Genomic DNA, 24,525 nt, shown 5'->3' with positions numbered 1-24,525 from the left:
TTGTAAACTTAGCCCGAACTTTAATGAAAGCTAAAGCCTTTTTAACTTTGACTCCCTTCCTTTGTATGTTTTTTGAGATGTGTCTTGTGTGATTCGCCGAAGTACTTTTTGAACGCGTAAGTTGTAAGCCCAGTGCACTAGTTAGGATGTTCGGTAGGATCTCAGATAATGATCCGAGGTAGTCGGTAACGCGCGCCGCGGCAAAGGTAGAGCGAATTCCAACTTTGAATCAATCTCCCGACTATCGTGTAACCCGACGGTCGAGGGCTTAAGTCAAACGCTTGTCGCCTGGGCGTGAGTCGGGCGTGTTCATCGAGTTGAAGGCCAACCGACCTCTGGGCATAACTCGATGACCGGATCATTCCATAGGACCCGATAGTCAAATGTCGTCCGATGAGTTCAGCCAAATGGCATCCGACGTGTTTAGTCGGAAAAACGATGACAAGTCGAGTTCCCATTACCCCAACCTAGGTCGGGTTTATACGTCGCACCGCATGCGATAAACGGTGGCAAGTCGAATATCCTTCGATCGATCATGACCTGGTCGGTAAGTTGCCGACGCGACATTGGTCGCATTGGCGCTTTGCCTTTCTTTGCCAGGGCCGAGTCGGCAAGTCAGTCGATCGTTTTGCCCGAGAGTTTTAACTGTAGAAGGAGTGTAACTCCCGTCGTCATGGATATATCGGTCCTTTCAAGCATCCGATGCATCGTCGGCGATCGGACCGTTGGTCCCTAGTGGAACGTTAGGCTCAAGTCGGGACGTCGGGGCTCGTACTTCTTGGCGAGCGCCAACCCACAGTCGAAGAGTCAAGATTCCAGACTTCGAAGTTTTGAAACTGAATTTGTATTCCGAGTGAGGGGATACAAAGTTCATTGGTAGTACAACTTTAGATTGTCGGCATTCCAGGTCCGGGGAATGGCGTTCCCTTCTAGAGTCTCCAATCGATAAGCTCTCGGCCCGTAGGCGTCCGCTACCTTGTAGGGTCCTTCCCAGGTCGGAGCTAACTTCCCTCGGTCTAGAGGCTTCGAGACTTCTGCCTTTCTTAGGACTAGATCCCCAGGCCTGAAAAGCTTCGGTTTGACCTTGGTGTTGTAATATCGGGCTACTTTCTGTCGGTAAGAAGCCATGTGGAGTCGAGCCTCGCTCTGAAGTTCGAGAAGGAGGTCTAGGTCGGCCCTCCGACACTCAGAGTTGTCCGGCTCTTGATACTGCTCGACTCTAGTCGATGGTAGCCCGATCTCGAGTGGTATCATCGCCTCTGTCCCATAGACCAAGCTGAAAGGCGATTCTCCGATTGGGACACGGGGTGTCGTTCGATACGCCCATAGGACAGAATTCAACTCCTCGACCCAGAGGCCTTTGGCTTCATTCAGTCGGGTTTTAAGTCCATGCAGAATGGTCCGGTTGGTCACCTCGACTTCACCGTTGGACTATGGATGTCCGACCGATGTCAGTCGGTGCATAATATGAAACCTCGCACAGAAGTCTCTGAAGTCCTGGTTGTCGAATTGTCGTCCATTGTCAGTGATAATGGTGTGCGGCAATCCGAACCTGAAGATGATGGGCTTCTGGATGAAGTCCTCCATCTTCTGTTCAGTGATTTGCGTCAGAGGCTCGGCTTCCACCCACTTAGTGAAGTAGTCGATGGCGATGACTATGAACTTTCTTTGGCCAGATGTCGGAGGGAAGGGGCCGAGTATGTCGATCTCCCACTGGGCGAAGGGCCACGGGGCGACGATTGGGGTGATTTGGCTGGCTGATCGATACTGTATGTTGGCATACCTCTGGCATGGCTCACACTTTCGAACCAACTCAGCCGCATCCTTCCTCAAGGTAGGTCAGTAGTAACCCTACCGTAGGACTTTGTAGGCCAAAGATTTGCCCCCCAAGTGGTTTCCACAGATCTCTTCGTGTACTTCTCTGAGAGCGTAGTCCGCGTTGATCGGTCCCAAGCATTTGAGCAAGGGGAGGGAGAACGACCTTTTGTAGAGTCGGCCATCCATCATCACGTATTGGAAGGTCGATCATCGAAGCCGTTTGGCTTCCGTGGGGTCTTCAGGGCTAGTTCCATCGATCAGGTACTGAACGATCGGATCCATCCAGCTTGGCTCGACCACTAGTTGCAGCACCTCCTCGATCCCGTTGATGCTTGGCTGCTCAAGATTCTCCACGAACGTCCGACCCAAGGCGTCATAAGCTGAAGTCGCAAGCCTGGAGAGTGCATCGGCCCGAGCGTTCTCCGACCTAAGGATGTGGGAGATCTCGAAATATCCGAAGCATGCCACGAGATCTTTCATCTTCAGGAGATACTTTGCCATAGTCGGGTCTCGTGCCTCGAATTTGCCCTTGACCTGCCCCACAATCAGCTGGAAGTCGGAGAAGACTCAGAGGCTGTCGATCCTAAGCTCTTTCACCATTTTCAGGCCAGCGAGGAGCACCTCGTACTCGGCTTGATTGTTGAAGATTTTAAAGTCGAATCGGAGGGCGTACTCAGTGACTACCCCCTCCGAGTTAGTGAGCAGGAATCCAGCCCCGCTCCCACGAGCATTGGAAGCTCCGTCGATGTGCAGCACCCAGGTAGACCTGGGGTCAGGCTCCGAGATAGCAACTTCTCTGGAGCTCTCATCTTCCGGTCCTTGATCGGCTGTCGGGCATTCCGCGATAAAGTCGGCCAGGACCTGGGCCTTTAAGGCAGGTCGCAGTCGGTACTGAATGTCGAACTCGCTGAGCCTCATTGCCCATTTCGCCAGTCGTCCCGATGTGTCGGGGTGGCGCAATATCGCCCTCAGGGGTTGGTCGGTGAGGACCACAATGGCGTGCGCTTGAAAATACGGACGGAGTCGTTGCGCAGATACAATCAGGGTGAATATCATCTTCTCCGTCTTTGAATACCGATCTTCAGCACCGTGGAGCACTTTGCTGGTGTAGTATATAGGTTGGTGGATTCGGTTCTCATTTTCTCGGACGAGCACCGAGCTAACCGCCTTAGTGGAAGCGGCCAGATAGAGGTACAATATCTCTCCGACTTTCGACTTTACAAGCAGCGGCGGAGAGGTCAGGTACCTCTTCAGGTCCTCAAAGGCCCGTCGGCACTCATCCGACCAGGAGAAGTCCTTCACCTGTCTCAAAGTTTTGAAGAACGAAAGGTATCTTTTAGCCGACTGAGAGATGAATCGGCTGAGTGCGATGATCCTTCCGTTGAGTTGCTGCACCTCTCTTTTGTTGTCCGGATGTCGCATATCGACGATTGCTTTGATCTTCTCGGGATTGGCCTCAATTTCTCGTTGCAAAATGAGTAACTCGAGAAATTTCTCCGAAGTCACTCCGAAGGCGCATTTAGTTGGATTTAGCTTCATCCGATGTCGTCGTAGAGTGCGGAAGATTTTCTCGAGATCTTGCACGTGATCTAGAATTTGCGCACTCTTTACCAGCATGTCGACCACATATACCTCCATGTTGCGCCTGATTTGGTCTTTGAAGACCTTATTGACAAGTCGTTGGTAGGTAGCCCCGGTGTTCTTCAGACCAAAGGGCATTACTCTGTAGCAGTAAAGGCCCTTGGCGGTCACGAAGGCCATGTGCTCTTCGTCTTTCGGCACCATCTGGATCTGATTGTACCCGACAAAGGCGTCCATGAAGCTGAGTAGTCGGTAGCCGGACGTCGCATCTACCAGCTGGTCAATTTTCGGAAGTGGAAAGCTGTCCTTCGGGCAGGCTCGATTCAAGTCGGTGTAGTCGATGCAGATCCTTCACTTTCCGTTGGCTTTCTTCACCATGACCATATTGGCGAGCCAATCAGGATACGTGGTCTCTCTGATAAAGCCCGCCTCGAGTAGTTTGTCCACTTCTTCGTCGATGGCCTTCTGTCTTTCGGGAGCAAAAGACCACTTCTTCTGCCTCACCGCCCTCATTGCTGGGTCGATGTTGAGTCAGTGAGTCATCATCTCCGGGGGGATGCCCGATATATCCGCTGCCGATCAAGCGAATACGTCGGCATTGGCCTTCAACAGCTTCACTAGCTGCCGTCGCCCGGGGTCGGGTAATTGAGACCCGACCCATACCATTCGTTCGGGATTCTCCGATATCGGGATGGGGACAAGCTGTTCGGCCGGCTCACCCCGTTCTTCTACTTCCCGTTGGTCCAACTTGTCGACCGTCAGGGAGCCCCTCAATTCATCGCTTCGAGCGGAGATCTGGAAGCATCGCCGAGTGAGCTGTTGATCCCCGCGCATCTCCCTGACTCCATTTTTGGTCGGGAACCAAACCAGCAGATGATACGTCGAGACTATTACCCTGAGGGCGTTTAGTCCGGACCTTCCAAGTATGGCGTTGTAGGTCGAAGGCACTTGGACGACCACAAAGGTTAGGTGGACTGTGCTTTGTCGTGGTTCGGTTCCAGCCGTCATGGGTAAAGTAATTTCCCCTTCCACAGTGACGGCATTCCCAGCGAAGCCTATCAGGGGTGCAGAGACTCTCCTGAGCCGGTCAGCCGACAGTCACATCCGGGAGAAGGTCGAGTAAAACAAAATATTCATCGAACTTCCATTATCTACAAAAATCTTTCTTACATCATAATTTGCTATTGTTGCCGAGACAACAACAGCGTCGTCATGGGGGTTTGGATGCTCCGAACATCTTCATCTGCAAAAGTAATTACATTGTCTTGGTGCAGCTTCTTCGTCGGCTCCCCTCCAGCAGTCATCCCCGGATCCAGTCGTTTGGAGATCATGTTGATGACCCCGACCGTAGGTTGGTTAGTCGTAGCTTCCTCAGTCGGTTGGGGTCGTCGGTCAGTGACGGGACGAGTCGGTGGGTTCTTCCGAAATTTGCTAAGATACCCTCGGCGTATTAGGGCCTCAATTTCATCCTTGAGTTGGATGCACTGCTCGGTGTTGTGGCCATGGCCCCGATGGAATCGACAGTACTTCCGTCGGTCGAGGTCCTTTGCCTTCAGAGGCGGGGCCGTCGCAGATATTCCTCTCCTTCGATCTCCATCAAAATCTGTGTACGAGGAGCAGAGAGAGGAGTATAGGAGTCATACCTGGGGCGTGTTGGCCTCGGACTCCGCTGCCGAGGCGACCTCTGGTTCCGTCGCTGGGGCGAGATCGGCTTATCGATCGGGGGCCCGCTAGGCTCGGCAGGGTCCCGACCCTTCCTTCGCTTCTCCTTCGGGCCCTTGACCTCAGTCTGACGTCGATCGGAAGCTCCTTCGTCCGCGCGCATGTACTTGTACGCGCGCTCCAGTAGTTCGGCGTACGTTCGGGGGAGGGTCTTGTCCAAAGAGTAGGTAAATCGGGACCCCCTTAACCCCCTCTTCATGGCTGAGATGGCCATGTCTTCATTGAGGTCCCGGACCTCGAGCGTGGCCGCGTTGAATCGCATCACGAAATATCGGAGCGTCTCATTTTCTCCCTGTTTAAGGAAAAAAAGGCTATCCGAAGTTCGCGGCGGCAACCGGCTGGTGCTAAAATGGGCCATAAAAGAATGCTCAAGCTGTCCAAAGGAGTGAACACTTCCTGGACGAAGGCCGGAGTACCAGGCCCTGGCAGCTTTGCGGAGTGTGGTGGGGAAGCCGATGCAAAGGAGGGCATCGGTCGTCCCTTGGATCATCATGAGAGCCTTGTAGCTCTCCAGGTGGTTAATTGGGTCGGTGGAGCCGTCATAAGGCTCCACGTGGGGCATCTTGAACCGACTAGGAATCGGCTCATCGAGGATGAGTCGGGAGAGAGGTTGGGCAGTCTGAAAGTCGACATCGTTCGAGAACTTCTGTCCGTCCACCTGTAGCTGGGCAAGCCGACGGTTGATTTCTTCGAACCTGCGTTCGTAGTCGTCGGCCCGTCGGTGCTGAGAGACCCCGGGAGTGGAGTCTCCCGATGACTCTGAGAGGGAGGCGGATGGCGTTTGCAGCCGCTTCTCTTTCCTTGCCCGTTCCAATCGGGAAGGAGTCGGTCGTCTAGACCGATGGGTATCAAGCCGTGGGCGCCTCTCCTCCTCTCGGTGGGAGTGCTGTAACAGTTGCTCCTGAGGAGGAGATGGAGACCGACACGGGCGCCGGCGGCTGCTCCTGGAAGGCATCGGGTGTGCTGTCGGTTGCTCTGCCGGCGAGTGCGGCAACCGGGTTGGTTGCTGTTGGAGGCTCTTGACCGCGTCCGTCAACACGGTCATCTGCTGCACAATCGTCGTGATCTGTGCCTCCGTGGTCACCACAGGGCGCGAAGAGCTAGGTTTCGCCATGGAGGGTGGAGGAGAGGCCTCTTCCCGACGGGAAGAGTGCCTCACCGATCCGGTGATCCTCGACTGCTGAGCTCTGGTTCTTATCATCTCGAAAGGACGTCTCGAGTTCTGTGGGGATCGCAATCCCTGTTCCTTAGCCGCCCCCCCTACCTGGCGCGCCAAACCTGTTGCGGCCAATCCCCTCGTCGCCTGGTCGCCGGAAACGAGCGCCTGTAAAAGAAGTCCGCACTGATCGGAGGTGTCTCTGGTCGGGAACCCTCCGACGGTCAAGTCAGAGAGGAGACTAGGCAACAGTAGAAAAGAATCAAGGAGCTCAGCGAGGGAGAGAGAGAGAGAGTACACGCTCAAGGATTTCGAAAAGCCCCCTCAGCACTGTTGCCTTCCCCGTTTTATAGTAGGGCGCGGTATGGCACCGTCATTAATGGCGTCGACAATAGGAGAATTGTCAAATCGTCAAGGACTGTCAAATCGCCGTGGGGCTGTCAAAGTACTAGGGTTGACCCGTGCCTTAGGTGGGATAACGCCCCAGGGCGGCTAAGCCGCACGCCGCTGTCAGGACGGACAACCTCTAGCAGTTGTACGGCGTTTGAAGGAGTCGACCGACTGTATGCCGGTGCCTGGTTGAGGAATGTCGAACGAACACCTAGGGACCCTCTGATGGTCAGTCGGGCGGACACCTAGGGACCCTCCGATGGTCAGTCGGGCGCCTTACAAGATTCGGATATTCGGCTCTACAGTTTGGCCAGTCGAGAGCGGAGAGGATCTGCCCGACCGACATATACTCGATCGATCGGTGTCGGCAGTCGTTGGTCGGCAGAGTCGGGCGTTGGTCAGGCGGGCCCGATGGTGAGTCGGCGTGAGAGAATTGGTCGATATATCCCAACAGATGCAATGCATGTTACAAAATAATCGATGACAAAGAGTTCAAGAATTAACCAGTGAGAGAAACAAAATAAATTAAAAAAATATTTTTTTAGATTTTAAAATGAGTCTAATTGGTTAAGGATGTTGATTGGATGGTTAGCGATTTTTTTAAAAAAATTTAAGTAGAAAATAATTTATTGGAAATGCGTGGAAAAGAATCATGAAAATATATAAATATAAATAAAATAAACCGAGGGTACGGGCTTGAAACTACAGTATATACTATAAGTAATTTAAAAAAAAAATTTGCAAGCTTTGCTGACGTTATGTGATGGTTAATCTCCTGCAAATTTGAGCTCCCAGCCTACAGTTTATAATGTAAATAACTTATTAAATCGGCAGGCAGCACGGACTCAATGCGATGGCCGCAATCGGGAAACTATACCGGAACAAATAATTTTGGAATTGTTGGCGTTTAATTGCCGACTTTAGATGGAGCGCTTCGCATAAAGTCGGCATAAACATTGCTGCTGACCCAACCATTTAAGTTATTCCCAGGTCGCTGACTTGACCACAATTATTCTAAATCCAGGAACTTGTTCGAGCCTATAGTTATCTTTTACAAGTCATCGCTTTTGATTAAAAAAAAAAAAATCCCACCAAAAGATAAACAAAAAAGGAATTCTACTCTTGCTCGGATAATCCATCACCGGCAAGCTCTTTCAAACCCCAACGGGCAGTCGGACGGTGGTAATCTTCTATTCTATCGCAGCCAAAAGCTCTCCTCCTTCTCCGCCCTCTCCGGCTCTTTCCGACCCCCGATCTCCTCTCCTTCCCCGCCGCCATGGATCCCCCAGACGACGGCCCTCCGAAACCCTCCACCTCCTCCGTCGTTACAGACGGCGCCGTCTCTGGCGTGCTCCCGGCAGCCGAGGCCTTCGCCATCCATTACCCGGGCTACCCATCGTCCACCGAACGCGCCATCGAGACTCTCGGTGGCCTTCCGGAAATCGCCAAGGTACTTCTTGCCCTAAAAGTCGCATCTTGCTTTAACCCTTTCTTCGTCTTTCGTCTTCTTTATCGCTTCCCTTAAAAGATCGATTTTTTCGTTAATTCTTTCTTCATCTTCGCCATCTTGGTCGTTTTCTGCCCAAAAGATCGATTCTTAATCTTCCCCGATTCCTTTCCTTATTTTGCTCATCTTGATCGATTTTCTTGTCCACAGGTGAGGAGCTCGGAAACCGGAGCCATGGAACTCCGCTTCCGCCCTGAAGACCCTTACTGCCACCCGGCCTTTGGGAATCTCCATCCCAGTTCTAGTCTTCTCCTTAGGATTTCGAAATCCAGGGGTGGAGCCGAACGGTCCAGTGGCGAAACCGGAGGCGGAGCCCAAGGATCCGTAGGCGAAGCTAATGGTGGTGGACGGGAGGGAACACCGGCACCGGCCAAGAGCCTGTTGGCGGAAGTTGTGGCACGGGTGCGCGATGCGTACCGCTTCGAAGGTAAACCTATCACGTTTTTACCAAAAAAGAGAAAGAAAAAACCTTCACCCTCCCCTGTATGTTCAGTGTATCGGTTCGTGCGTAGGAATGGTGGACTACCAGCATGTTCTTGCGGTCCATGCTGCTGAGGAAAGAAGAAAGAAGCGGCCCTGGGTTTTGGAGGGGGGACTGGATTTAGGTAGGGCCACTCGTGGTCTTTCTCAATGTGTTTTCCTCTTCTTCTTAGTGACCATGCCTCCGTGGTTTGCCTGCATGGTGATTTCGTTGTTGATTAAGAATTCCCCAGATGTTTCTTTTTGACAATCACCATCCTCTTGTGATTGACAGAAGAAGATGTGAATTCGGGCATAGATGGAGCAGATGTCATGATGCTGGTGCCACCACTCTTCTCGTTGAAGGACAGGCCGGAGACCATAGTGTGAGATGCTCTATTTTGTGCTCAAAATACCCCTTTTTTTTTAATACATGCATACACATACTTAGTTACATACACACATACATATATGAAACAAAGATAAGAAATTGTGAGGTTTCCTTATGGTTATGATTACTGAATTTAGATACTGCAGCAAACTTAAAAACTGCTTTTATTAGTTTTATCTTTTTATTTTTATTTTTTATATTCCACAGAGGATGGTCATACATTCCTGGTGGTTGTGCTTGTGGTTACATTAGATGCTTTTGTTAATTTGATCTTTTCTTTTCTATTTTTTGTTGTATTCCAGAGAGTCTGGTCATTCATTCTTGGTGGCCGTGTTTGTGGTTACATTAAATTAAGGACAATGCATTTTTCTTTTATTCTATTTTAACTAGGGAAAGAAAATTGATTCTTTTAATTCTCATTTAAATCAATTATTGAATTGACAATATGATTCTCCAGATATTACTATCTATGTATTTGCTAATTTATTTTTTATTTTTTTGAACAAATTAAACTAATTTATATTTGCAAGTTAATAATATTTTTCTAGTAGTTGGATTCTGGCCTTACTTTTGAATAATAATGGTTTGGTTAGGCTTGAGACGATATTTTATTGTTTCATTGGTAATCTATTGAGACTTTACTTCATGGGTTCCTAATATTTATTTGCTACTGATTTTCTCATGTTAATTGAATATAGGCTTAACCCATCGGTTAATTTGTTCTCAAGAAACTTCCAAAGGGGGGTTGTGGAGCACTGTTGGGAGGTAATACTTCCATTGGCTTGTAAGGGCTTTGCACTCTTTGTTCATCCCCATGTTTTATGCATTGTTCAATCCCATGTTTATTCCTGCTTATTATTATTTTTTTTGTTTTATATTATCATATATATGCTCTTATTCAATCATTTGATGATTTTTATTTGCCATTGCTTGAGGCCGCTGTAACATGCTTGCTTTTTTGATTGCTTACCTAAAGTTATTTGTGGCCCTGTAAGATCGCTGAAAAAGACTCATTTGGGAGGAAACTTAACTATAATTGGATCATTGCACTGTTTCCTAGCATATTCTTTTAAACTTATTCATTAAACTATTGGATATCGTGGTTTTTGTCATGGTGCCCATTGATGTTTTCCTTAGTAAAACTACCATGTTTTCCTTAGCAAAGCTATCAACCGGAATTGATGTCCGGATACTTGCTTTCCAAGGCATCCTTGCATTCTCCAACTGCTAAGCTATCCAAGTAGGTTTTGTCTTTTGGGCAACTCAAATATTAGGTAGTTGGGGTAGGTCAAGAACTAAGTGTGTTTAAGCAGGTGAGTTATGATTCCCTCTTTTGTCTGTAGAATGATGTCTATAGGCATTTTATTAAAATCTATCATCATGATATTCTTCAACATATATTGCAGCTTCGAAAACAAAACCGCTTGTTCAATTATCCTTCCACATTTGGCCAGCCGGTTAGCATTTTAATTTTTTTTGGTCTATAGGTGAATGTAAAAGAGAGGCCATTTCTCATGAATTTTTGATGCTCTCCATGTAAGGAACAATTTGCCATGTACTGCTCATTACCTTTTGGAGTCCCAATTAAGCTGTAATTATCTGTAACACTGCAACTTATTGAATATGCAAAATTTTGAATGACAAACCGGACTAAATATCTTGTTCCTCTACTTTTATAGTATTTTTTGTTTGAATAGGTTCAACTAATGCTTCCATTAATAATCCTGTTTGCTGCAATTTATCCCTTGAGTCCCAGAATCAGCATCTTCTCTATTCCAATATCATTCGATTCAGTACTGTGGCATGTGAACTGCTTTAGAAGATTGCAGGCATAAGTTATGTTCAAATGATTATTTTGGTTCTTCCATGCTTATCTTATTATCATATGGGTAGCCAGACATTATGTTGATTAATGTTTTATCATTTTCTGTGGCAGATGGATATTGAGCCGTGCCTTGCAATTGCTTTCGACATAGAAAATATCCTTATTGTTGAGCTAGTTTCTTTCGTAATTTATGCAGGAAATTGTAGGAAAAGGATGTACTTGTAATAACTGCTTCTCTTAAGATGTTCAAAATGTCAAGGCACCAATAGTTGACAATTGTGTGAGGTCCACAATGGTTTCCTGATTCCATAAGAACCTGAGAGTAGGTCTGCTTTTCAAGAGATTTTACTCTAAGTTTGAAAATTAATATTTCAGATAAGCATGAAAAGTTTCTAATCAGAAGAATGGATTTTATCATTATTTTTCAAAATAATAATAGTAATGGTGATAGGAATGCTAATAGATTTTCGAGATGATCTTATAGGGAATAGCCCTTACAAGTAGCAGTGCCTGTATCTTTTTTAAAATAAGTGCACAAGCATCTAAGCAAATAAAGGCTTGGTTGGAGACTTGTAATAAAACTCACATAAACATGTCACATGACTGGTTGATTGTGATGACTGAGAATAACATAAACAAATGAGCGTTGCATTAAAATTGGTGTAAGATTTCTTGAACAGCGGTGCCATACAGACTTGATTTTTCAGTTCTTGATGACTGTGGCAAGACATACTGGCCTTCAACATTTAAATAGGACTGATGTTCACCTCTGGTGTCAACATCAACGCATGGGCTGCTAAGCTTTGTGCTGTCAGTTCTTGTGCTTCTGGAGTGAGGCTTCCGATAGCTGCACCAGGACTCCCTGGCCCAAGTCCTACTGTGAATGTGTTGCCAATTTAAACTCAACAATCAATGTGATTTGGCTCGTAATGTAAAGTTAGCAGTATATTACAAAATGAACCTTACAGGATCTTAGAGACCTGATTAGGCCATCTTACCAACCTGCTTTTGAATGAAAAATTTTCATCCCTAACTGAAACTATATTTTTACCTACATCACTTGACTGTTGATTTTTGAATGATAGCTGATTGTTTTAAGATTTTCTGGGCACCAGTAACCATATTGGTCTATTACATGCTTGTTTCCAAATCTGTTTATTTGTGGAGCTTAATATGTACAAGGGTTCCCATAAAGATTAACTGGGAAGATAACATACCGAAAGATATGACCGAGTGGGAGTGGCAGATGGCTGTATGCAAGTTATTTGAGGAACGACCTATATGGCCCAGATGGTCACTTCATGAGCGCTTGCTTGAAGATGACTTAGACGTCTCTGAAAACCAGCTGAAAAGGTCTTCCCATTTCCCCATGTTTCCTTTCTCCCCTTCAAAATGAGAAACTGCATCAGATGCAAAGTCAATTTCTTAAGTAATGATGTATTTAACATTCTGTATGGAGTTTGTGGTGCAATATCTGTTCGAATGTTATATTCTATTTCATTTTTTTTCGCTCTCACATAACTTCTCTAATGACTTATGAACTCTTGATTTCTGCAGGCTTCTTTTCAGAGCTGGCTACTACTTTAGTACTGGACCATTTGGTCGATTTTGGATTAGAAAAGGATATGATCCCCGTAAAGATCCTGAATCACGGATGTATGATACTGTTCTTGTCCCTTTTTTTTTTTAATTTAAATTATTGACTGGCAACATTTCTGATTTTTTTTTTCTATATAGCACTTATAGCTTTTCTTTTTCTCTACTCTCCAGACTATTAATTGAATCATTGATTTTCATCGAATTTAACATGCATCTACCTTTTATTCCTCCCTCAATGAACTTGTCTGATCATATATTTTTCTACTTTGGGTGTAAATATATTGACTTTATCATTTGTTGTGATGGAAGAGAAAATAATACACTTTGTGAATACCAATGGTGAAAATTTTACTTGAAACCAATGTAGTTGGAGCCGCTGTGATTGAACTTGTTGTACTCCTTTACATGCAATGTGACTGTGATTTTCAGTGTTCGTAAATGACTAATTTATTCATAACTGCTTGTAATTCTGAAGATTTTAATGGGTGCATACCATGATATGGTTGTATCCTGTGGATAAATTTAGAAAGAACTTTCTGAAATAGTAGTTGTTTGGATTCTTATAGATGCATAAGGTGCATGGTTGTTGGATTAAATGTCAAAGGCCATTTGATCATGGAAAGATGGAGGAAGAACTTTGTTAAATTATTGGAACGAGGACAATTAGTAGGAGTAAGTGCCTGCATATTAATCATAGCTTTGATGGAGCATGGAGACTCTGCCAGTTACTTAATTGGACTAAGGTGGATCTAGCAAGGTTGGAACGATGTTTCAGCCTTATCTAGCTTAGTTGCGTCCTTTCATAGTGAGTGAATAAATAGGCCTGCACATTTAATTGATGTTTCTAAAGAATTGTTTATGGGCAATTTAGCTTTAAGAAACTCTCATAAAGTGAAAATGTGCGATGAGGCAAAGCATTGAAATGGTTAAAGGGTTTATGTCTATCACGTTCTCCATGCCTAGATTCTAGTTCATTTGGTTTATGTTGGTAGAAACATCTGCTAGGATCCTATGTTTACTGATATCAGGATTTGTCTAGAAGCACTTCTACCAAAAGTTGTTTTTTGAAGATTGGTCAAAGCTATTGCATTGTTAATCTGTTGATGCCATGATGAGTTTCATCTTATTGTGAACCAGCCAAATCCAAAACTCCTCCACGTATTAATCCAAACAACACGTGCTTTGACGCTAGTTAGTAAATTATGTCTTCTCTAAAACAAAGCCATTTGTACCTCTGTGAGTGGTCTGTGTGTTGCAATGGTATCTTTAAAAAGTTTTTGCTGCTTCTGCTGCTACGACTACTTTTGTCATGATTATTATTATTACTCTTACTTTACAATAGTCCTATGAGATCAAGCCTAAATCTACTTCTTATATCTCTTAAACTGCATCGGATCTCACTCTTAGTACTGCTTTCATAAGCATCTGTGCTCTTAGAGTTGGGTACATGTTGCTAACATGAACCTTTTGTTCACTTTTTTGTGCTGCTTATCGTCTCCTTATTTCTTGGTTCACAATATTATGCTGATTCATGACAAAAATGATTGCCAAATATAATTTTTTTAGTATTTTACAGAAAAAGCATCCTTAGATGCTCTCTAAATTTTAACCCTTAATAGATTTTAAGCACTACCTCCTTCTACAGCAAATCTTCTTCCACGTGGGTAAATTTCTGGTCGGATGCTGCTTCCATGTGAATACAATTGCTGACAACTTGTACTTTTCTCATTATGCTTGCTTTTTACCTCCAACAATGCCATCAGATTTGTGGAGGCTGCCTGCCTTCTCCTACTCTGGAAATTGTTACCATGAAATTATAAATGAACTTGCTCTTGCTTTTTAATTGCTATATAATATCTTGGTTTCACACATTTGGATGTGTATTTGTTTCTTGTTTAAGTTTTCTTTCTTTATTTTGTTGATTGCCTTTTTTGTGATATACATGTGGACACATCAGGCTGTATGTTTTATATAGTTTGATTTTTGGCAACATATTCCCTAGAAGCCATACTTTTGGGAGAAATATGGTTTTTCTAGTAGCATGAGCATATTTTGTTAAGTGTTTTTTATTCTCAACCTAGCTGTCCCTATGCATTTGAATCTGTTTTGTGTATATTTCTGAACAGGGTTCAGTTGTAATTGTAACTAATTTGATGGCCATCTTCTTCTTCTTCTTCTTCTTCTTTTTATTTTTGTTTCTGATTTGTGCGTGGATATGCTGTGATATATACGCTGATGCTTTTCTCATGATTAGTATGGGTTGGTGCACCTGACAGATCTTAGCTTCAGGAAGTTTTACAACCTGCCCATTCTAAGTGCTCCCTGTTTATGTGGTTTAGATGTTGCAGTATTTCACTCAAGCTTTTTCCTCCTGATGCTACATTAGATAGTCTTAGTATGATTTGGATGACAAACTGTGGCTTTAGCAGATATCAAAAAGTTGATTTCCGGGTGCCAAGTGAGCTAAGAGATGCGAATACAAATGGCAAGTAAGTTCACTGTCATTTTTCTCATAAGTATTTCTTGTCTGCTATGACTAATTATGCATCATGTTGTATATCTATGTCTGATAACACAATGTAGCTCTTCAGGTTCACCTATTATCATGTTATTCCTATGAAAACTGCAAAGAGGCTATCATTTTTTGATGTTACATATGTCAAATGATGTTCTGATAAATTATGAGTTAATGCTCACTGACTATGCATTCCCTTTTGCAATGAATACAGTAACAGGGTTTCACATACATATTTATCTTACTTATTTGCAACATATTAGGAGGAATGAAGCGGCCGGTAAAATTTGGCTGGAAAGTTCCTACTGCTTGCTTTTGTCTGCTCAATGATGAGAGTTATTTTACTTATCCACTTGCATGTGTGTCGAACAGCCTTGCTTTCTTCAATTTTTAAGGAGATATCATATACAAAATGTGAAATTCATCCCAACCACTAACATTTTGTATGAAGCTTTGGATTTTAAACCTGTAAGCACTATTCGGGGGGTTGCATCTAAACTTGTTTTTGGGCATGATTGGTGTTGCTTAAAGAAGCACAATTGTAACTTTTGAAGCAAAAAAGTGCTTCTGAAACAATTTAAGTGTTTGGTAACAATACTGTTGCTTTCATTAGAAGGAAAAGCGTGCTTTTAGGAGAAGCTAGAGAACCTACCTTCTTGCTGCTTCTGTGAGAACATTTTAAGAGGAGCAGCAATTTCAAAAACACCCTTGGCGAGCATCTGAGGAGTGAGTTCATTCATGACAATTACACTTCTATCGTTGCATGAACTTGATCAGGCTGAAATATTATGAAGCTTAAAAAAAGCACCATCAAGGTCACTGTTTTAAAAAGTGGTTAGGTGGCTGCATATCCATCTGAATATGCAGGTGGGGCCTGGTAACTGGACCATGTTGGGGCCGGGCTATATAGTTAGCTGTCAGTCAGCTACATAGACCAAAGTGGCTCATGTATGTAGCCTGGGTGCATACTTATTGTGATGACAGTGGCTTGTTGTTTGATAAATCTCTTCCGGAACAACAAGTTTGAGTTGTGTCTTTTTGAAAATTAATATCCTAAGTATGTGTCTTGTTTATTACATAGGTACCTGAAACCTAGTTATAAGTTACGCATCCTTGTCGCTTGTTTTCCAATTGTTCATCATTTGATGAATCATAAATTTATGAATTTCATTAGCGTACCTGAAATTTGAGTGAAGTGTGTTGGTAAAAATGGAAAATATAGAGAGGATATACTTAAATTTCTTATTTTTTTTCTAAATATCGACTTGTTTCAGAATTTTCTGTTATCTTTAACTAGTTTATGAATCTAATTAATTTTTAAATTTCTTATGGTGCTAACTCAATAGCCACCTGCATACTATATGTGCACTATGTGGTAACTGTTCTGATACCATAGTTGTTTTTTAAACCCTTGGTAAAGGACCAAAGGTTAGAGACTACTCAACATGAAAGGAATGAAGTAGGCAATTCAAGGAGATTGTAAAATTATAAAATATGATATAGTGGTCATAGGTAGTGTTCTCTGTTTCTGAGGCACTTCGACTACCTATATTTTGAGACAATTAATGAAGTAATGTCATGTGCTAGGTAGTATATCACCTTGCCAGAAAACTTTTGTCCTCTAGGGTAATACAATGCCACACACTGAGGAGGCTTGACTATTAGGATTTGACGCCTCGAGATTCAGCCCACATTGAGCCCACAGCGAGGTTCGCGGCGAAAAACGGAGTCCAACGAGACCAAGATCACCTGAATCGGAGCTCGGATGGAGGAGATACGAGCTTTTGAAGTCGGCACGAGAATTGAGGCGGCGGAGGACCGCCGGCGACCGGCGGCGGACGGCAGCGGCGCGGCCGCAGGCGGCGGTGCACGGGACGCGCGACCCAGGCCCGCGCGGGACGCGCGACCCAGGCCCGCGCGGGGGGGCCCGCGGCCCAGGCGCGCGCAGCCCAGGCACGCGGCCCAGGCGCGCGCGGGCCCGCGCGCAGGCGCGGCCCAGGCCCGCGCGCGCTGGCTGGCCCAGGCCAGCGGGCCTGCTGGCCCTTGCCCCGGTCCACCGTGGACCGGGTGGTCCACGGCGCGGTCTGTGGACCGCGTGGGCGTTTCCCACGCGTTTCTCGCGGTCCACGGCCCTATTCCATGGACCGGAGCGCGATTGGAGGGCCCAGGTGATTCCCGGTCTTGATCCGACGGTCCAGGGGGTTTTTGGTTTTGTTTAGGATTCCTAATCCCTCTCTAATCATGTTTTAAGCTATGTTTAAGGTCTTTAAAAGCCTGAGACGAAACAGAGAGCAAGTGCGGTTCGGTTTCTCGCCGCCGTACGAATCAGAGGAGAGAGAAAGGCGAGGGCGCTGTGAGAGAAGGAGCAGGAGGCTCCTGGACAGCGGTCGCCAGGCTCTTCAGGGGTTCAGGGGGGTCTCCAAGAGAGAGAGAGCTTTTGTGAGGGGAACTTCAGGTGAGAGAGAATTGGGTGTACAAGGGTTGAGGGTGAGGTCTCCTCTTGTAAAATTTTCTTTTTATAGTGAAGTTTGCATGCCCCGTGGAGGCGAGCCCTTTTGTGGCTGATCCACGTATTTTGATTGTTTTTTTCTTTTGTTTTGTTTCTTCTTTCTTCCTGCTGCATCGCGTGGTACTGGAAAGATCTTGGGAGGTGGTGTCTTGGCCAGACATCTACCCAACAAGTGGTATCAGAGCAAGACGGTACAAGGACGCAGATTGCAGTGGTGGTGAGCAAGACTGAAGATGGAGAAAACAGGAACAATCAAGATGGAGATCAACCAGTTTGATGGTAAGAGCAATTTCTCCTTGTGGCAGGCAAGGGTGAAGGACGTGCTCATCCAACAGGGGTTGATCGAAGCTCTCTTGTGCGATGAGAAGCCGACCACCATGGAGGTGCGGGATTGGAAACGGCTACAGATGCAGGCGGTGAGTACCATCCGCATGTACCTGGCGGATGAGGTGGTGATCCATGTGCTGAGCGAGACTTCCCCGACGGTGCTGTGGTCGAAGCTCGAGGAGTTGTACATGGCGAAGTCTCTCACCAACACTCTTTTCCTCTGGAGGCAGTTTTACCAACTGCGGATGACTGAGGGACAGAGCGTACAGGAGCATTTGAGCCACTTCCAGAAGATCCTCACCGACCTTTTCAGCGTTGGCGAGAACGTTGAGGAGAAGACCAGGGCGCTGGTTTTGCTGGCGTCACTTCCTTCTTCGTACGAGTCCTTGGTGACTGCTCTTCTAGTGGGGAAGAGCACTATCAAGATGGACGAGGTCACCGCGGTGATACTCCAGAATGAGGTTCTCAGGAGGGAGAACCCAGCTTCGAGCTCAGGTGTCGATAGCTCAGCTTTGGTGGCTTCTGGAGGTGCAGGAGGCGGTAGACGGAGCGACAGAAGATCGCATCGAGGGCGGTCTAAGTCCAGGAGGGACTTGAGCAAAACCAGGTGTTACTGGTGTGAGGAGTTGGGGCATCTAGCCAGAGATTGCCCTCAACTGAAAAATCGGACGGTGGCTGCTGCAGCGACGGCCGGCAGCGATTCAGATGGAGATGTCTTGGAGATATCTGACGAGGTATCTACTTCTTCCCAGCAGTGGATATTAGATTCTGCATGCCCCTATCATGTGTGTTGCAGAGAGGAGCAGTTTGACTCCCTGGAGAACAGTGAGAGCACTGTATATCTGCCAGATGGATCGAGCTGTGCGATCAGAGGCATTGGGACGGTCAGCTGGAGGACACATGACGGTGCAGTGAGGAGATTGGGGGAGGTCCGATACATACCCAATTTTAGGCGGAATCTTATCTCACTTAGCAGACTGGATTCGAGAGGCTACAGGACGGTAGCTGGTGGAGGAATCCTGAGGGTGCTACACGGCGATAGGATTGTACTGGAGGGGAAGAAGGGGAGCAGAGGACATTATTACCTGGCAGGGAGCCCAGTGCGAGGTGGAGCATCGGGAGCCAGGTGGAGCCCAGAGCGAGGTGGAGCTCCAGGAGGTGGATCGGGCACGAGACAGGAGACTCGGGAGGACGAGAGGCGACGTCGCAAGGTAAGATTCCTATTGCCGCAGGATGATGCCCCGAGCAGGTCTCAGGTCAGGAGGAGCACAGCATACGACGGAGATGGGATCGAGCAGCCTGGCTCGACTCCCATGTTTGTCCATCCATGATCAGCAGGCGATTGCCCTAGGACATGGGGGCGAGGAGATCCAGAAGCTCTCAGAGTTTGGAGGAGGCCGAATATCGAGTCGAGGTGGAGATTGTTAGGATTTGACGCCTCGAGATTCAGCCCACATTGAGCCTACAGCGAGGTTCGCGGCGAAAAACGGAGTCCAACGAGACCAAGATCACCTGAATCGGAGCTCGGATGGAGGAGATACGAGCTTTTGAAGTCGGCACGAGAATCGAGGCGGCGGAGGACCGCCGGCGACTGGCAGCGGACGGCAGCGGCGCGCGGGGCCCGCGACCCAGGCCCGCGCGGGGGGGCCCGCGGCCCAGGCGCGGGCGGGCGCGCGGCCCAGGCGCGCGCGGGTCCGCGCGCAGGCGCGGCCTATGCCCGCGCGCGCGGGCCGGCCCAGGCCAGCGGGCCTGCTGGCCCTTGCCCCGGTCCACCGTGGATCGGGTGGTCCACGGCGCGGTCTGTGGACCGCGTGGGCGTTTCCCATGCGTTTCTCGCGGTCCACGGCCCTATTCCGTGGACCGGAGCGCGATCGGAGGGCCCAGGTGATTCCCGGTCTTGATCCGACGGTCCAGGGGGTTTTTGGTTTTGTTTAGGATTCCTAATCCCTCTCTAATCATGTTTTAAGCTATGTTTAAGGTCTTTAAAAGCCTGAGACGAAACAGAGAGCAAGTGCGGTTCGGTTTCTCGCCGCCGTACGAATCAGAGGAGAGAGAAAGGCGAGGGCGCTGTGAGAGGAGCAGGAGGCTCCTGGACAGTGGTCGCCAGGCTCTTCAGGGGTTCAGGGGGGTCTCCAAGAGAGAGAGAGCTTTTGTGAGGGGAACTTCAGGTGAGAGAGAATTGGGTGTACAAGGGTTGAGGGTGAGGTCTCCTCTTGTAAAATTTTCTTTTCATAGTGAAGTTTGCATGCCCCGTGGAGGCGAGTCCTTTTGTGGCTGATCCACGTATTTTGATTGTTTTTTCCTTTTGTTTTGTTTCTTCTTTCTTCCTGCTGCATCGCGTGGTACTGGAAAGATCTTGGGAGGTGGTGCCTTGGCCAGACATCCACCAACATTGACTTTTATTTCGCATTACTCTTTTTAAATGTTGATAATTGCAGGTGCTGGTTCATTATAGTTCGACGCTACTACTTATCCTTTTGTAGTTTATGGCAAGAACCTAACTCCTTGTTAATCGCATACGTTATTTCATTGTTCTAACGGGCTGTTTTTTAAGTACCATAAACTCTTAATTTGATTGCTTCTTCCATGTGTAGCTAGTTCCTCAATACTTCAATATGCTCATGTTGTTCACAGGTTGAAGCAAACGTGGAAGGATTTATGTCACTTTCAAGTATTACCCTCTAAAAATTTTGTTTTCTTGCAACTTTTTGAACTGATTGATGAGTTTATTCAACATGAAATTAGAAAACCTCCAGATCAGAAAACATGCACAGTAAGTTCTATCTTTTACTTGGTTGAGTAATAGCCGCTCATTCTTTAGTTTCACTGTTTTTCTAGTATATGTTAATATAAAAAATTGCTATTTCTTCAAGTATGGCGTCAGGATTCTGAAAGTTCTCATGCTGCTTAACTCTATATCTCATGCTCATTTTGATTTCTATCACATGTAGGCGGCAAATGTTGAGAGGCAATCAAAAAGTGCTATCAAAATTTGGTGCATTGCTTTTTGATCCTTAAAACATTGGTTTTTAGTATATTGAGTGAAAAAATGTGTGCCAGGTTTAACGTGTTGATCAGTTTTGGTAGTTTCAGCCTATTTTGGCTGGAACTAACTGGTTTTGGTCTAGTTTTGTCCAAAACCGAAGGGTTCCAATCTGATATCTCTGGTTTCAATCAGTTAAAACTGGCTGAGACTTACCATACATGCCTTTTTTAATATTTCATTCAGGCATATACTTATATTGGGGCCATTTCTTTTTCTGTTTATGTAGATAAGCTATATAATATCAATGTCAATTATTTTTCTTTCTATTTCTTGAATTAAAATAGAGGATAGATAATAACATGATCCTTCACAAGTCGAGGACTCTAAAAATGCTCTTATTATAGCACGCATTGTAAGACATTTTATAGCAATAATACAGGTTTATATAAAATAAATGTCACACTATCAAATGGCATGAATTTGATTAAGTGGTTACTTAATCTGGAAAATACTTGAAAGAAATTCCGAAATTTGATATGTTTGTGTTCGCATAAAAAGGGAATGAAAAGACATGGATGCACCAGGCACTAAAAAGCTTCATGGATGCTTTCCATAACGACTTTTCATATAATTGTAGCTCAAGAAGTGAATCATATGTATGTATATATAATGCTTGAATTTCATGAAATGCACTTATATGAGGTATTAATATCAGCCTTAAAATTAAACAAAAGTATACAAAAAAAAAACCTACATGGCACGAAATACTTTAGAATGTTGCATACTAACTTTTAAATTTTTTTCTTCATTTTTTGAATGTTTTACTTGTTTTTTTTTTTTTTTTTGACTGAAACTCTGAAATTTTGGAGCCAAACTTCTGAAACTGCTCAAATTGGAATTCCATGGAGTTGGCTGAAACAGAAATTGAAACCGAGTTTGCAAATGTTGCTAAAATACTTCACTATTTTCGTAATTTAACTTTTTTTAGGAAAAAAGAACTCCAAAGAACATTCCAAGTACTGTTTGAGTTTTACTACTGGTTCGTCAACTGTATAGGTTTGAGCAAAAAATAAGCCATTTTCTGCTACCCCCATGTCATTATTCCAATTTCCAAGACTTTATGCCATGGTTATTTTGGGATGAAGAGATAAAGTTGGGTTACTTTAGGAAGAAGGGTAATTTGGGTATTTAAAATTAACCCATTCACCCGACTGGAATTTTGTTTACTCCTTTGAATAAACTTTTCCTCTGCTATAGCTAGAGATGCATCTCATGATTCTAATCCATTGGCTGACATTTGATGTATGCAATTCTCCCATAAATCTTGCGGGCTTGTTATTGTGCTTTCCATGGTACGACTATCAGCCATTTTCTTGCACATGCAGGCTATCCAATAACCACTTGCATTTGCCAGCTGCCAAGCACATTAAATAGAAGAGAATTGTTGTCATCAGCTGACAATCTAATCCATTATGTTGTCATTGGTTTTCTTTAGATAATCGTCTCATAACCAGGTTTTTCATATTCGACCAATATCCAACGATGCCGCTAGGTTATCAATATGTCCTATGGTATATCTCTACTTTCTGCAAGAAAATACTCCCTTTAGTTGCTTCTATGAGCTAAATCCAATGGGGAGGAGAACAAGTTCAAATCTTATCAGTGCATTGCACTTGGCAGGTCATGTAGGTTTCAAGATCACTTTGTTGATCACGTTCTACAGTATATACCCAAAATCAACTTAGATGTTTGAGATGTTTCTTATATTATAATTGAGTAATTACAACATGGACAATTTTCAATAATAATCTGCATTTTTTGGACTACTGTTTGGAAGTATCTAAACATGCTTCTTCATGTAATTTTAAGAGATCATAAATTCATAATAGCTGTTCTCGATGTGGGCCAACATGCATTTGGGTGCTTAACTCTGCTAGCAGGATGGTCCTATTGCTAGGATTACAGCTCAAATTTGTTCTAAACTGACAACAAATGTTGGTCAATTTTTTATAACCCCTTTCAGTGCTAAAAATTTCTTTTTGCATGCAAGCACTTTCTTATCGCATTTTGTTGCCCATCAGCACCAATTTCAAAGCATATTTCAAAGGGCATGTTGCCACCTCCATTTGCCAGTCTGTTTGTTGATGATGCCAAGAATTTGCTCCTATTTCTCATCATGAATAATTAGAAAATTAGGTTATACAATATTAGATTATGATTAGAAATCATTGCATCAAGTTGTATTATATAGGAGCTGGTAACATATATTCCATATAGTTCTCAAAAGAAAAAAGAAGAAATATGTAATTCCTATAGGGTTGCTGAGATTTAAATCATTGGCTTTAGGATGATTTGAGACCTGATAATGATGGTCTAGCAATCCAGATATTAATGTTGAATTGTCTGGATCCTACTGCTGGCAATTTAAATACGACAGCTTAATATGATTAGACAAAAATATCACTCATGAAATGTTGACTGAAATACTGAGTTGTGTTACTGTTTGATTTATATACAAAACTTGGGGAAGTGACTGGAATACTTGGTAAAAGAATTCTAGAGGTTCCCTTGAAGGATGATGCAGTAATTATAAACATACTTGTGTATTGTCCGCTTTAATACTTTTTATTTAGTATCCAGAAAAAAAACTGTTGTTGTATTTTGTTACCATATTTTTGCTTTCATATTGGTATTTTTTGCTCAAAATACTGTATTCAAAGTTTAGACCCTATTGTTATACTGTGTATGATCTACCTGACTAATTAGTCTGCAGCATGCAACAGGTTGGTTCTCTATGTGGAAGCTCAGAACCTTGAGGTTGCATGTGAGAATACGGTTCCTGTCACTATATCCCAGGGGGGCTTCAGAATGCTTGTTGCAGTCAGCTCGTGAACTCTATGAAAGGTCTAAGAAAGAGGAAGTTTTTAGTAGATTTCAGAAACCTGAAAAGGAGGGTCAACATTTCAATGGAGGTTATTTCTTAATGCCAATATGAAGTTTATCCAAACCTTAACCATATGTTTGCTGAGTATATTAATTCAAGTGCTGTTTTTAGTTCACCTTATGGTTACATTTTGGCAATTTTGCCCTTCCTTTTCTGCCTAACTAAAGCCATGGGACGCTGTGCCCTCATCTGTCATCTGCAGTTCCTAACTGTTCTGCTGAGGTGCCATGTACCGAATCTAAGGAACATGAACAGGAAGATCCAGATGGGCCTAATAATTGTGAAGTTGAAGATGAAGAAGAGGAGGAAGAGGAACTGGATGGATATGAATATCCACCAGTGGTAATTAGATCTTTTAAGTGTTTTCTTTTGGTAATTTGCTTGTATTCCTAGATTCTATTTAAAAAAATTTTGTGCGGTTTTGCTGTAGGTACGTGAAGATGGTTATTTCCCAGTTGATGGTAACTCTTGTATCCTTGATGCTTGCTATATGATCACAAGTCCTCATCTCTTTCCATTCATTTTGTAACCTTTGTCTATGAAGTTCATGAAAATGCTTAAAGAACAGAAAGCAGGTTTCTTAAAGAATCATTTGTTTTTTGTTCGCCTATTGCACTTTCATATTTCTTGAGTGCATGTTTGTTGCTGATGGGAGTGCATGTTTGTCGCTGATGGGAAAACTGGGCTGGGAATCTACTTTTATGTAGTCAAGTTATTTGCTTTGCTTACAGGAGTGCTAGCTATACATTTCTACTTAAATGAAATCATTCTGCATAGGATGCAAATAAAAGTCATT

General features: G+C 44.7%; 1 protein-coding gene across 5 annotated transcripts in view; it reads left to right on the top strand.

The window, feature by feature from the left end:
* The first annotated feature begins 7,713 nt into the window (after nt 1–7,713).
* The window catches only part of LOC105050821 (uncharacterized), a 17,840-nt gene continuing 1,028 nt past the window's right edge, over nt 7,714–24,525 (top strand). The window contains exons 1-13 of one of the 5 annotated variants that reach the window (XM_073242529.1): nt 7,722–8,117; nt 8,325–8,601; nt 8,687–8,779; nt 8,929–9,019; nt 9,723–9,789; nt 10,961–11,004; nt 12,044–12,202; nt 12,407–12,505; nt 14,788–14,937; nt 20,434–20,572; nt 23,559–23,757; nt 23,932–24,071; nt 24,160–24,199. In XM_073242529.1, the coding sequence (XP_073098630.1) occupies nt 7,944–8,117; nt 8,325–8,601; nt 8,687–8,779; nt 8,929–9,019; nt 9,723–9,789; nt 10,961–11,004; nt 12,044–12,202; nt 12,407–12,505; nt 14,788–14,937; nt 20,434–20,572; nt 23,559–23,757; nt 23,932–24,071; nt 24,160–24,199 (1,672 nt within the window). In that variant the 5' untranslated portion in view covers nt 7,722–7,943. Of the gene's footprint in view, nt 8,118–8,324; nt 8,602–8,667; nt 8,780–8,928; nt 9,020–9,722; nt 9,790–10,960; nt 11,005–12,030; nt 12,203–12,406; nt 12,506–14,787; nt 14,938–20,433; nt 20,573–23,558; nt 23,814–23,931; nt 24,072–24,159; nt 24,200–24,525 lie in introns of those variants that run through there. The other 4 variants (XM_073242531.1, XM_029266305.2, XM_010930993.4 and 1 more) reach the window with 4 other exon arrangements.

Source organism: Elaeis guineensis, chromosome 8 (genome assembly GCF_000442705.2).
Source record: "Elaeis guineensis isolate ETL-2024a chromosome 8, EG11, whole genome shotgun sequence".
NCBI classification, from domain to species: Eukaryota; Viridiplantae; Streptophyta; class Magnoliopsida; order Arecales; family Arecaceae; genus Elaeis; species Elaeis guineensis.
This window is presented reverse-complemented; position numbering and strand designations above follow the sequence as displayed.